The following is a 15,680-nucleotide window of genomic DNA, read 5'->3' on the forward strand; positions in this document are numbered from 1 at the left end:
ACACACCAGTGCACATGTACACACACATATGTGTTTAAAATTAACTGATATATAGTAACACAAACAGGAGCAACCCTTAATCAAATGTTAGAATTTTTGCAGCGTTCAGTGGCTTAGGTTGAGCAAGGCCGACAACATTAAAGGCACCAATGCTCCTAGAGAATTCAGGCTTTCCAGTCTGTAATAATTTTGGTCCAAGACTTCAAACTTTTTAAGCACACATGGACCGCTACACCTGTATGGAGCCATATTGCCTTCAATGGGGCTGAGTACAGGGGCAGTCTGCCTGTGTATAGTCAAATGCAGGATTGGGGCCTTTGTAGAAAAACATTCTAAGTATAAACAACATTTTAATGTGTTTTTAAATCTATGGAACTAGTTTTTTTCTCCTTATTTAAAAAAAAAGGATAACATCTTTTGGTCCATATTGAGGCTTATTAGACTGGATACAAACTGATGGATGAAGTAAGATTTCAGAACGCTTAAGAAAATAATGATCAACAGCTGGACACTGTCAATATCTTAGCATGACATGATGACAATCTTCTACCATAAATGACCAACACAACTGCCCCTACACATTCCCTTCTTTCACTGTGTCCAACTGCCACCTGTGACCTACAAAACAATAATAGTGGACACTAGAGCATAGAGGTGGAGAGCTCTTTCTGATACAGCTAATAGTAGACATCTCTGTTGTGACTTTGGCTAAAGCTAAGAAACTCTCGTCAGTTACTGGACCAACAGACAAACTGTTCTATGCAGCAATAATGCAAATGGTCCCTCTCAGGAAATCAAAGGCATCCACTGGATCAGTAGCAAAATATGAATGAGACAAATGGATGTGCTGGGAAGGTATAGAGTGCAACGGACAAAATGGACCAGGTTCCTCATGCCATCCTTAAATAAGTTGCGATTATGTCTTTGCTCAAGAAACTGCCACCTGACAACAGTGCCAATTACTACCTTATCTTGAACCCTTTTAATGGTGGAGAAGATTGTAGTGATATATGGATTTTTTTTTAATTTCCCAATTTATTTTCAATTTTCTTTTAGGCCTGGATATGGTGTAGAAAATATTTGATTGACAAATTCCTTTTGGTAATAGGGAAAAAAAGTCAGATGTATGTGAAAGTTTTATTAGTTCTGTCAGCAGCCCTTGATACCACTGACAACATGCTGCTGCTGTCCTGGTATCTGGAAGGACTGGACAAGGAAACAAGAAATGGAAAAAATCTTGAACTATTCAGCTCTGTGGAACTTGCCAGCAACATGTGTAAGTGTGCATCTGTATACACTTAAAAGATTTAAACACATTTTCTATCAGTCTTGCTCAATGCACTATTTTCAAATTGTCATTTATTGGTTGAATCAAAATTACTTCTTTTTTCAAAGCAAATAATAGACAAGTTTCAAATTTCAAAACTCACCAATTTTGTTAGCTCCCTGTTTAAAAAAACCTGTGATTAGAAATCTTTATTCCCTTACTCTCCTTTAACTCAAACATGGCTAAAGGGTCACTAAAGGCTCACATTTACAAAAAATTAATAATAAATATTTTTCCTTCAGACAGAACAAGCATGGAACATTTCAGTCTAAGAGGTGTTTGGAAAAGCTGTGAATGAGTGAATGGAATCTGCTATAAGACTTTAAGCATAGCCCACTACACTGGGTAAACATACAAGAAAAAAAATCCTCTATTTTTACACTTAGTGTCCCTCATATTTACTTATCATACCATACTGAAATATCACTGCATGAAATAAAAACAGTAATGACAATTTATAAATAAGGAACTGAAGCTATTTTGTAATTAAGCTGTAGAATCATGGCAGCATTAAATAACAGTCCCTTATAACACAAACAAAAAAATCAGTTCATAAAAATATTGATCTACATTAAGATCACTCATTTATTTTTTATGAAAAGGCAGAACACCCCTATTGTCTTATATGTAATGATTAACCACCATTTTGTGCTCAGCATATACTTAAATTAAGTATTGGATAAAAAATAAAAAACAAATATAACCAGGTTTTTAAACTCATAAGAAATATAGTAATTATTCTCCATAGTTGCATAGTTTCCAACTAACAGCCTATATTATATTTGTATTGCTACAAATCTGTTGTGTATGTTTCAAAATTAGTAAGTGATTTCAGGACAAGGAGAAATGTAATGGGTTTTTGTAACAACTTGACACAGTTTGACATTACACGAGAAATTGATAGACAAACATTTTAACATTTAAGTAATGTTTTCTTTCAGCTTGTTTAGTGTATCATGTACAAGGGTCATGATCACAATGATTCCTACACTCTCTCTATGCTATAATCTAAGATCTGATTGTTTTACACAGACCTGGTTCCTAGTCTCCTGGTCCGTAGCCCCATGAAAATTGACCTTATGAGTTTTCCAAAGGAGGCAGCATTGACTGGGTCCAATTTGTGCTCCTGACAGTGTCGTAAGTAATGATTGTAAAGCGTACTTCTGGGGAGACTGACTCCTTCTGCTGTTTCATAGTTGTCTAAGAGCCACTGGAGCTATTTCAAATAGGAGACAGTGAAGAAAAGTAAATTCAGATAATTTCACAATAAACGTTTTAGGCTATCATTAACATAGCTGTACAATACAAAGCTTCTTAGTACATTTTGAGATTGTCTTAATGTCTATTCAATGGTGACTTTTTTCTTCAAGTGAAGGCAGTCCTCTTTAGAGGTGTTAGATATACGATGATGTCTGAGTCTTTCAGAAATACATGGAAATAGCAGAACTCATAACACTTGTGACCTCAGATAGTTCCCATTTGTTAAAGAATTCAAGAGTCCAGTACCATACATTAATTTTCTGTACACTGATCTAGGCTTTGGAGACAAATTGTTAGTACTTCGGGGAATTTAACCAATCATAAACGTATTTAAACAACCACAGAAAGGAAACTACTTGTTGGACTCATGGAGAGTCATTTAATCCATCTGCATTATTAGACTAATGTATTGCAGAGAATTGTTTTGCTTCCCCAGGCACTCAGATCAGTTACACTATTTAATTGAACAAGATTTATTCTTTTGTTTTTTAACCATAAATAAAGAACCAAAAAACAAACACAAGGCAAGGAGCAATCTAGGTGATGCTGAAATGAACTAATACAACTGTTACAGATTATGGGCCCAATTCTGCTTCCACTGAAGCCAAAAGGAATTTTGTCATTAACTTAAGTGGGAACAGGACTGAGTCCTGTAAAAACTCTCTCTCCAGGTCATTTAATTTAGAACTTTGGTGGGTAATTTTGGAAGCTGGCAGAAAAACACTTACATGCAGAGTACTTCAGTGGCTCTTTAGTAAGAGGCACAAATGGTATCTTTTTGGGAATATTTACAACATATATAATATAAACTGCCACTAACAGATGAGAAAACAAACTAAGAAAAAGCACTTTAACAAGGTCGACTGCCTATGTCAGTTTCAATCCGATCTTCCCACCAGCTTTAACTGAGTAGAAAAATGACAGCACAAAATAGGAGTATTTTTATATGACGGTTACACTTAAATTGAGTGAAAGTCTGTGGTTTCAGTTTTCTAGGGGTTCTAATAATCTTTCTTTTGGTTTACCATACCACAGATTTGTATCCCCCAGAATTTTCCTTTGAGTTTTGGGCTTGAATGAGCCCAAAAATGTAAACAGGAAATCAGCTGAAATTGCCAAGTTTCACCAGTTTTGATGTCAAAGCCAAGAGCATGATTTCAGTATGAATCTTTAAATCAGTCAGATTAATGGATTTTACGAAAAATCTGAGCTCAGTTTTGAGTTTCCAATGAAACTCCAAACCAGGCATGTTTAAAATGATTTCAACCAATGCAACAACATTTTGTTCTGATTAATTAGTTCTCAACAGAAATGTGTAACAAATTTTAATGTAAAGTATCAAGGCAAAACATGAATAAAATATATGTTCTTAACAGCAGCAAAAAGATCAGTTTACTTGATAATACTGTAGTCTGTTGCATTCATTTACTAATAAAGAGTGGTAACACAAACTTTTCAATGATAAGGAAGAGAAAACTTTTGCTAATGTTGAACATAATCACTTAAGACACAGATCTTAAATATTTTAATGTGAAAAAATGTAATTCTGTATTCCTAAAATAGAACATTCTTAGCTCCTGCCCCCACTCTACAGTCACTCTTACATTAATACTCACTAAAATCTAGAGGTATAATTAATGTACTGGACTCTCACCTCCGTTTCAATCAGAGTCATGTGCACTTTGCCAAGTGCAACGAGAACAACAATTCACCCAAGACCTTTTAGAGGCTATCTTCATGTTCTCCTTTTGCATGGAGAACAAAATAGAAAACAAAATTGTAATTCTTTAGTTTATGTTCTAAAATATGAGCTGAGATGGCTTCTACTGTTTTAACTTGCTAGCTGGTAATATGAATGACAGGTAGGCAAATACCCCCAAGAAGAAATGTCTCTTTGTTTGATGTACTTAAATTGTTCCACGATGTAGAGCTGTTAGCCAGACTTTTAGACAATTTTGCACTTTAAATAGAATGTAATAAAACAGAGCAGTTTATCATCTTTATTTCAGCTGGTAGATCTAAAATCATTATTTAAAAAAATACTGAGTCATAGTGTTCACAAATGTCTTTTAAATTGGTTGTTTACCATTCTGATATAAAGCCTATGAAGAAATATCACTGGAAACTTTAACCTTTACCTTGGTTTATTTAAAAAAACACTATTTATTTCACTAATGAAGTGACATAAGCGTATCTGAGGCTAGAAACCAAGATAATTACATCTTTCAATCTTTGCATTTAATCTCCATTAATCAGGATAGATTAAAAAGGGTGAACTATTCTTATTTTCCCCAAAGGGAAATACTGATTGACAAACAAACAAACAAAAAATGCATTTCCCAATTAACTTCTAAATGTAATATTTGGGGTTTTTTTCCAGATGGATTATAACCTATTAGGATTCATTTTAAGTGCACTTTACTAATGATCTGAATTCTTGACAGATATTATTTCAACTATAACTTGCATTAGCCAATGTTGGCAGAGCATAATCCAAGATAAGCATAGAACAAGGATTTTTGCTCTAGGGTGGATGTATTTCAGTGGCAAAAGGCATCAAGTGATTATTTGCTAGATTGCTGGAAAGAAGAGTGCCCAAGGCTGTATATAATTTTAAAAGGAAAATAATCTACAAACATTATACAGCTATTGTAAACATATTTCTTCAATGCAGAATAAGAATCCTACATCTTAGCTGTTCAGGATTTGAATACTAGCTTGTTGACTGATAGTATTAGTAGCATTTAAGGATGGATAAGTATGAAGTGTTTACACGGTGAAAAATGGCAAATTGACTCCGGCTTCACTAAAACTCCGATGATTATACAACATTAGATTATAAATTGATTAGTCAAGTTAACCTCATCCACAAAGAAATCAGAAAAAGAAAAAAGTAGAGGAGAAATGAAAAATGAGCAAGCATTAATGAAGGCAACCACACTCCAGGACGGCTAACAATGGAGGTATAGTACCATAGAAAGCCAAGTCAGCAGGCTATTATTTTTGAGAGTTTAAATTTTTGTCATGGATGAATAGAACATTTGTAATGTAAAAGGTAATACTAATGAAATTCACAGCTTTTCAGGCCTGATCTAAAGCCCATTTATATCAGAAGTGTCTCTACTTTGACTTAATACGCTTTGGCTCAGACCTCTGGAAATCAAAATGAAGGATAGTTTGAGAAACAGGGAGAAAACAAAAAAACATATTACATTTCTTCCATGTTACACCAATTTGAGTCAGAAGTCAAAATAAATACAGTTTTAAAAATAGGCAAACTATAAAATAAATTCAACCATTTTCTGTCAACTTCTTATGTGGGTGACTGGGGCTGTCAAGACTATCATGTCAAAGAAATATGTTTGTGTGTCCTATACAGAATCAAAGACAGAGCCTATCCTGATTACATACTGGTCTTTTATTAAAATTTGAAATAATGCCCAAATTAAAGGAACAAGAGAGAAAAGTAGTGACATAGTATAATGGGTACACGTAAATATTATTAGCAGAAAGGTATCTGTAAATAGTGCATATAACTATATACATCTATATGTAAATAATGGAATAAAGTTAACCAAGGTAAACAGCCTATCATCTAGCTCTTCTTAGATATGATGCTAAGGACTGTGTGCTTCCATATGGGATTCAAGACAAAGTAACACCTCTCCATATCTCCAGTTTTAACATACTTTGGCCCTTTGCCAAGGTTATGATCTCTTCAGAATGGTATCTAATTAACCCTGATAATGCAATTTCTAGGCAGCCTTCTATCTTCAAAACAACATTTCTTTTTAACATACAAGACAGAATTTAAAAGTCTTAATCACATTGACGCTATTCAATCTCTCTTCCCAGAATTTTAGCAGTTTCTAAAGTTGTTTCTCTTTCAGGTGTTTTAGAATCAATCCCCTATTGTTTCTTGCCATCATGATGGGAAACTTTCACACAAAGTTATTGTTTTTTTATGTTCAGATTATGGGACTTTTTCAGAACAAAATATATAATTGCTTTGGTTTGATTTCTAAATTATTGTGTCTACTGTCATGAAATCAATTGATAGTACAAAAATAAACTTTTGAAATTGAGATTTACTTTCCTATTCTCCATTTTTGTGGTAGAAGAATAAAAAAGTGTGATCAGAGAATAAGAATCAGTTTTGATTAGTAGCCTTAATATGTGATAAGGAGGGAACATATACAAATGCCAAATAATATAATTTAAATAAAGCAACTTTTACCAGCTGGAAAGATATTTCAGGAAAAACTTGGGCTGGCAATTCATTTTATAATTTATACAGTAAATTGGAGATTAAGCTTTGGGCCCTTTTCCCTCTCTATACAAAAGTTACATTTAGTATCTTTACCACTATATTTTAAAATGCTGTTTTTATACAAACAACCACCTTAGGCAAAAGTTATTCTTACTGAAAATTCTTTTTTTTAGGATTTGTAAATTCAGACCAAATAAAGAGGCACAAAGAGCAAAACATATCTCCAGCTTTTTTCATTTTTTCAGCCCATGGAAGCAACATCTTGTATAAGTCATTTAACAGAAATACCAACACCACTTTATGGACCTTCAGCATTCTTTTGTCATTTTCAATAAATTCATTATTCAGAATAAAGCAATGCCATTCTCTAAAATAATCCAAAAGATATTACATACTCATGCTGCATGCTCCACCCCCAAAAAATTACTATACAGTGCCCAAGTTCTTTTTAGAGGCTAATTTTATCTTAAATATCAACCCCCTGGATAATTAAGAATTTTTCAGTGATTATTTTCACAATTACATTATTGTGAAACTCAGCATGTGGTAACACCTGCGGACATAATGCAGAATCTAAGAAACTAACTCAATAATATATATGTATTTAGTGACATTTCACCTGACAAAACATAGCCATGGGAGATGCTGTATAAGATTACAAGTGACTGAGAAGGGAAGATTAAGAGGCCAAAAAATAAAATAAAATAAAATAAAATAGCAATAAAACCAAACAAGCATTTAGAGATAGATTAAACATGCAGACAAAGCAGGAGATTAGTTTACATGAAGAAGAGGCAACTTACATGGCTGTTGAGAAGAGAGCTTCTGTGAGTGGACAGACCATCAGACTTTTGCAGTGTCTCAATCGCCATTTCAATCTGATAATAGATGTCATTAAAAAAAAGGGCTCAAGACAAGATAGTAATAAAAGGCTGACCAGAGAAACTTTGATAGATTGCTTAAAGTTCAACAGGAATTGCTTAAACTTCAGTCCAGGTTATTGAACAAATTCTATTAACTGCCTGATTCTGGAGTCCCTGTGAAAGCAAAACTCCCAGTAACTTTGGGAGGCATTTTGCTTTTATACACACTGAAGGATCAGGCCCTCAGAAAATTCAATTCACCCTCCTCTCTGCTCAAGAAATAAAACAAGCACAAAATTTATTTCTAAGTCACAATGCAAATATAAAAACCTTCTGAACATTCAGTATCTTTAACCAAACGCAGAGGGTGGGGTGGAGAAATACAACCCACACCCGGGGTCCTGAAGATTTTTTCCCAAGGATATGAGAAAACCCCTTGCATAGTCTGAAGACAGAGATATGAACTAGAGGCAACATTTTTTCTCTTTGTGCACCCAAACACCTAGAGTGAACTCCTACACACTCTGAATTCAATGGGAGTTTAGCCATTAGCTTCAGTGGCGGCTGGATTTTAGCCTTCTTCCCTGACACAGCAATTTTTACACATCCAAAGATCTCAGGAAAGTTGATGGAACTTTTGGGTGTGCACATAGTGCAGGTTTCAGCCCTGAGAAAATATTCTAATTTATTCAGAATAATTTTACCTTTTAAGATGAAAATTATTATTATATATAACTGCTTAAATATACAGCAGTATGATTCCTAATGCAAATGTGTAAAGACCCCCACCCAGTCTTTTTTTCATAACTTTGGATCTTAATGTCACTTTCGGCTTCTTCGATAGTAGTGTTATTGAGTAAAATTACAGGGTAATTGTAGTTCTGCATTAAGTGTAAATGTGGCTACGGCAGAGAAAAAACATTGGAAATGACAGAGGCAATGAGATGTAAAATAGAAAAGCTTTCATGGAAACACCTTCCCACACCCACACCCTTTTTTAGAGTTCAGTAAGAGGACAGATAATCATGTTCACTCAGTGTGCAGTAAAAATAGCAAGAAATTAATTAGTCTTGTAAAATGGAAAAAACAAAAACATGGCATATTCAAAACTAACTAAGTTTAAAGACACTTATCTTTTTCCCGAAAGACAATTTTTATTGAGTCCTCTCCCCCCCGCACATTGCCTTATTACCATACTACCCACAGATTTTCCAGTCTAATTTACAAGCATCAGTAAGATTCATCAGTACACATATGAACTGAAATAAAAAAGATTTCAGATGTCATGTATTAGACTTTACTAGCACACATGCAAAATTAACTTCTTCCTTGTTACAGTAATAATTTTATTGCAACATTAATTAAAAAGGTACTTTTCTTAACCTTTAACATTGCATTTCTCTTTTGGACAGTTGTTTTTGTTTTAGAAATGCAAGCCCTTTTTATTCAGGTAAAGTGTTGAAAAGAATGTCTGATTACAAAGTAAATGACATAATTTTGACAAGGCTAAAGAACAATTTTTTTTGCTAAATTATGATAATTTAGTCTGACCTCCTATATAACACAGGTCATAGAGTTTCACCACATAATTCCTGCATCAAGCCTGTGACTTCTGGTTGAGTTAGAGTATTTCATAGGTACATAGATTCCAGGGCCAGAAGGGAACCATTATAATCATCTAGTCTGACCTCCTATATAACAGAGGCCACAGAGCTTCCCTAAAATAATTCCTAGAGCAGATCTTTTAGAAAAACATCCACTCTTGATTTAAAAATTATCTGTCATGGAGAATCCATCATGACACTTGGTTAAATGATGATTTGCTCTCATTGTCAAACATGTACGTCTTATTTCCAGTCTGAATATGTCTAGTTTTAATTTCCAGTCATTGGCTCTTGTTAAACTTTTCTCTGATAGACTGAAGAGCCCCATTATTAAATATTTATTCCCAATGTAGGTAATCATAGATTGTAATCAAGTCACTCCTTAACCTTCTCCGTGTTAAAATAGATTGAGTTCCTTGAACCTATTATTATAAGGCATATTTTCTAATCTTTTAATCATTCTCGTAACTATTCTCTGAACCCTCTCCTTTATCAACATAATTCTTGAATTGTGAACACCAGAACTAGACATAGTTTTCCAGCAGCAGTCGCACCAGTGCCGAATTACAGAGGTAAAATAATCTCGCTACTCCTACTCGAGATACCCTTTGTTTATTCGGCTAAGGATCATATTAGCCCTTTAGGTCACAGCATCGCACTGGGAGCTCATGTTCACCTCATTTTACAGCATGACCCCCAAATCTTTTTCAGAGTCACTGCTTCCCAGGAATAAGTCCCCCATGCTGTAAGTATGGCCTATATTCTTTGTTCCTAGATGTATACATTTACCCATATTAAAATGCACAGTTTGCTTGTGCACAATGTACCAAGCCATCCAGATTTTTCTGTATCAGTGACCTGTCCTCTTAATTATTTATCACTCTCACTATTTTTGTGTAATCTGCAAACTTTATCAATGACAATTTTATGTTTTCTTCCAAGTCATTAATAGAAGTGTAAAACAGCATAGGGCCAAGAATCAATTCCTGCAAGATGCCACCAGAAACACACCCATTTGATGATTACATTGTCAGACCTATCAGTTAGCACAGCATTAGCTTTCTTCTAATACTTCCCCGGTGTTCCACGACATATCGAAAATCAATATTAACGATCCAGCAAACTCTTCAGCTAGCTCTTTTAAAACTCTTGGATGCAAGTTATCTGAATCTGCTGATTTTAAAATGTCTAACTTCAGTAGCTGCTGTTTATCAGCCTCTTGAGATACTAGTGGAATCGATGTGACTACATCATCTGTTTTTTCCCCCAAATACAGAACAAATGTTTATTGAACACTTTTGCCTTTTCTGCATCATTATTGATATTTGGTAATTCTACCATTTCCACTAGACCAATACCATTGTTAAGATTCTTTTTGTTCCTAATATACTTTTTAAAAATTCCTTCTTACTGTCCTTAACGCTGCTGTCCATAAATTTCTCCTTCTGTCCCTTTGCTTCCCTTATCAATTTTCTATAATTCCTAGCTTCTGATTTATATTCATTACTAAGAACTTCCCCTTTCGTCCATTGGTTATATATTAAAAAAAAAATTATACCTGTTTTCACACCCCTTCTAAACCAGGATAGGTTTTTTTTTAATCAATATTGCCTTCTTCCTTGATTCTGGCTTTTGGGGTATGTAGTAAAGTGTTCTTAAAGAATTACCAATCATCATTCACAGTTTCCTGATTACATTATTCCTCCCAGCTGATATGGCTCATAATTTTTTTTTATCTTTGTGAAATTGTCTCCTTTAAAGCACGAAATATACATCAACTGTTCTTTGAGAAGGAAGTGGTGCTAGTGAGGTGAGTTAGGCTGACAGGCTGACCTAGGATCAAAGAGGCCTGAAGCAGCAGTGATCAGCTCAAGAGAGAATAGCCCAGACTTGAACAGACAGAAAAATTAAACTTGAGAGATTCTGTCAGGATTCTCCACAGCAGTAGTGGAGCCTTTAATAGATTATAATTAATTTTGCTAAAGTAGACAAAAAAGTAATGGAAGCTGGAGAGAAGGAATTATTCTAAGCATGGCAGACCAAAAGCTTTTTAAATATACCCTCAAAAGAAATACAAATTATAAAAATAAATTAAAAAATCTTCTCGGAAGAAGATTGTCTCTGGAGTCTTCTCTGAGTGTCTACTTTAAAATAAAATACAAATAAGCCTTAAAAACCTATTATTTTTCTTAAAATTGATCAATTCAATAAAAATAAGCAGAATCAATCACAATCAAAAGTTTATAATTGCTACTGGACAGAAAACCTGGTGCAACTGCACATCCTTAATATGTCTGAAACCACAAAAGAATATACAGATTGACTGATTAATATAAACTTTGTTATATTATCATTTTTTATATAAGGCATGTACATACTTAACATATTAGGAATGGGTGAATATCCACAATGTTTGGGGTTTAGATAAGCATCTAAAACATTAAGATGTTTTCGAAAACTCATTCAAACTTTTAGCCTCTCCTCTCCAACCAGACGACTTTCCCCAATAGGCCTAAGCTTCCCACCAGACATAATCCAGTCTTCTGGGAAGAGGACTGGTGGTTATCTATTCTCCTTTACTGGCATCTTAAAAGGGTGGCCAGCTCATCATTCCCCCCCAAATCCTCCATTAAGCAATCTATTGAGCGTGCCAGTTCTTTCTCTCCCTTCTTCTGCAGAAAGACCCTAAACTCTCCATTGGGTTTCACTGCTGTTGGCTTTTTCACAGTTTGTGGCTAATATATCTAAGAGTACACTACACTCAGAAACACAAATCTTCAAGCTCTCACATAGGGACTTGTAGATCTGTCTTTGTGTGCCTCAGTACCAAAGGGAAATATCATTATCTCCTAGAATTTAAGCCCTGCTGGGTTCAGTCCCATAGAGAAATCAGAAGTGAGAAAAGAAAGAAGTTCAGTTCAGGCTATAAAAATACTCCAAAAAAGCTGTGACAAAACTATTTTATCTGAATCAGTTTGTCTTCACGTAGTGTGTACAGCTATAAACTGCCAACTTTAGAAAAAAAAAAAGTTATTTCACCTAGGAATGGCCGAATTGTTTGGATCATTAAAACTGATCCCAAACCATCAACCAAAACACAACCACCCCAGAATAAAATAAAACTATGACACTTTATAAGTTTATATATATATTTTTAAATAATTCTAATTGTACCATTAACATGGTGTATTACTATAATTGGACCACCTTCTTTGTTTGTTAGTACCCTTTCTCCTACCCTCAGATGCCTAGCTGGTGTGGTTTTGTTGTTTTGTTTTTTAAATAAGGAGCATAAGCTCTTTCAGATACGAACCATGCCTCCTTTTATGTTTGGAGAGTGCCTAGCACACTGTGATTCCAGAAACTATAAATAATAAGTATGGGGATTCAAAATATTTTTAGTTATTTGCTTTGTTATAATTTTATGTATTTTCTGATTTGAACTAACGGATCTACACTATGAAAAATGTTCCAGCAGTGTGAGTGGAAGACTGCTTGTGCTTGGTGATGCCTTTTATGCATGGCACCATATTACTTGCTGATCAATCCCGAAACTTGTTAAAAGCAGCAGGACTGACAAACGGGAGCCTCTCATTGGCTAACAGGCATTTCAACACACTTACTGTTAAGTACTTAAATACATTGTTTTAACATCAGAAAATATTTGTAAAATAATTCTCTTTTATCACAGGGACAGTGCATATGTATTTGAGTAGGGGGAGACTGTCTGGAGACTCAGGTTCTATAATTTAGAGGGCTGTTGATATTCCTATTACTTTCTAGTCTTTAATGAACCTCTGCAGCCCTCAGCAACTACTACCTCATTCATCCACCACCTTGGATGGAACATGCAGCCTTCTTCAATATCATTGTAAATACCAGCATAACAATCAACCAGTAACTGGAAGAGAGTTCTGCAACAATGCAACTGGAGTCTTTTCTTGACCTGTCCAAACACTCAAACCAAATGTACCAATTTTACTATGTTATTAATTTCAACTGAACTTGGCCTACCCTCATATCAGCATCACACACGATTGCTGCATCTCTAGTCTGGCTGCCATAAGTTTTTTAGTACAATAAACTATTCTTAATAACTAGGAAAATGCAAATTATTACAGCTAAACAGAATAGCTAAGTGTTTGATGGAAATAAGCAATGCCAATGGAGGAAATGCAATGAGTAACATGAATTCTAACAAACTTCCCTCATGCATGCCAATGTATCCCTCAAGTGCGTTTATGAAAGAGAGATTCTGAAAAGTTCACAATTGGTAATTAACAGAATTCCTGCTGTAACCTGAGAAGGGCACTGTCAAGTATTGTGGACTCAATATTTGTTCTGTAAAAGTTTTACAAATATATATATATATATATTTTCATGATCCAAAACAAAATATGATTTTATTTTATTTAAACAGTCCACAAACATTACAGGAGAAAACCAAAAAAGTGTGTACCAAGAAATGCCACTAGACAGCTGGTGATCACATGGTTGCCAAAAGCTTTGATGGTGTGATATGATCACCAATGATGAACATAAACTGAACATCCAGCCAGATCACCTTAATGATTTAGCTAGATCTGCAAGAAGGCTACATCCTTTGGGATTTGCCATGATGATGATGATAATGATACATCTCAAGATTATGCTGATACATAAGAAGCATAAAGTGAAAGTGAACAAAAATAAAAGAAAAACTGTCAATGACTAGTCTATTTTTGTTGAAGAGCGCAATAAGTAAACAGGTAGAAAATCTGAAGAAAAACTGGATTTTTTTAGATCCCCTCCCCCCCACTTTTAATAATCTAAGGTACTGTGAGTAACAGGTTATTTTTTTTTTAAATTTACTTTTAACTTGACAGCATCCCTTTAATGTCATATTTTGACACCAAAACTAATCTATTTAATCTTTTTTTAAAAATCAGGACTAGCTAAAATTTTATTAATAAAACTAAACTATTAAGTTAATTACTACAGAAGCTTTGTGATTTGATGAATGGGGATGAATGACAGCAAATAAAGTTGCTTAGTGCAAGTGACAAAACAGAATTAGATACAGATATGACAAAAGTGATAGAGGTTATGATGTGCGCACACAAATGGCAGTAAGCAAAATTTTAGTGGCTTACATTTCCTTTGTCTCCATGTGAAAATTATATAAATTCATTCAAAAGGCTTGAAAAACTTTGCTGCATATTTATCACAATGACAAATAGCTTTGATACACGTTATTTAGATCACTCAAAAGAATTCTTTAGACAAGTACAGAAAAGCGTTATGATGATGCAATTAAGATGAGGGTCACAAGTGAAATGAGTTCTAGCTATCTGAGCTTGAGTCGGCAATGCATATAAAAACACTGTACTTTATTGCTAAAGATTGGCTGGTATATTATTAACTTCCAAGTAAAATTAAAACTCAGTAAGTATTTCAGATCAATTAACAGTTTGAGCTGAACCTTTTACATTTCAGTCAAACCTTTATATGTAATCAGTTGAATCCATATATACCAAGTGCCCAATGTAATAAAAAAAAATTCATACACCATTTAGCAATTTCCTGCTTAACATTTTAACAGCAAGAAATGCATTTGCAATTTATTCACTTTCCTTAAAAGACACTCAAACAAATACAAGATACCTTCTGAACATGGGGAAAGTAAGAGGAGAAATATTATTGTAGTGACAAAAGAGCAATTTTACAAATACAAAGTATTAATTGTACTTGTTTTTTCTCCTAAAACAAACCTGCTACAGTAGTGTACACAGGAACACACCATATGCTTAAGACAACTTTTGTAAACACAAGCAGCAAGAGCAGGGGCATTGAGATAGATATTTACCTTAAAAATACATTTTATTTTGTAAGCCAATTGTTTCTGTTCAAAATGATCACAAAACACAGAAAAAAATATTGCTTGTCTTAATGTGTTAAAATTATAATTGCTGGAAAAACCACATTTTAAACTGTCTATGCTCTTAAAAGATGCATTGTTTCAAAGGCAATGTGTCTTATGTAAAGCAAAAATTAACCTGGCAAATACAATTGTTGAATTGTAGATTATATTATAAAATCCTTTGTAAATATAGAGACATGCTTCTCCATATTTGGGAAAAAATTCTAATTTGGTTTTCAGTTGCAAAATTTAACATGGGACTTTCAGACTAGTAAAAATGTTCAAGTATATCAGATTTCAATGCAAGTCCAGCATTCTTCACTTTTCTTAAATATTTTTTCAATTATGTTTGCTGTTTACATTTAATCAACAGTTTGCCCCTGCTTAGCTCATCTTTTCTACTTATTTTATTTTGCTGTCACTTCAGACTGCTGAACTTATGACATATTTTATATGG

The 15,680-nt window shown here is 34.1% G+C and overlaps 1 protein-coding gene across 4 annotated transcripts in view; it reads right to left on the minus strand.

Moving 5' to 3' along the window:
- RFX3 (regulatory factor X3) overlaps nt 1-15,680 on the minus strand; it is a 233,201-nt gene that overhangs the window by 46,177 nt on the left and 171,344 nt on the right. For 3 of the 4 annotated variants that reach the window (XM_038401621.2, XM_043514521.1, XM_043514523.1), the window contains 2 exons: nt 7,661-7,735; nt 2,362-2,543 (listed from right to left, as the gene is read on the minus strand). In XM_038401621.2, the coding sequence (XP_038257549.1) occupies nt 2,362-2,543; nt 7,661-7,735 (257 nt within the window). The remainder of the gene's footprint in view (nt 1-2,361; nt 2,544-7,660; nt 7,736-15,680) is intronic. The other variant, XM_043514522.1, reaches the window with a different exon arrangement.

Source organism: Dermochelys coriacea, chromosome 5 (assembly GCF_009764565.3).
Source record: "Dermochelys coriacea isolate rDerCor1 chromosome 5, rDerCor1.pri.v4, whole genome shotgun sequence".
Taxonomy (NCBI): domain Eukaryota; kingdom Metazoa; phylum Chordata; order Testudines; family Dermochelyidae; genus Dermochelys; species Dermochelys coriacea.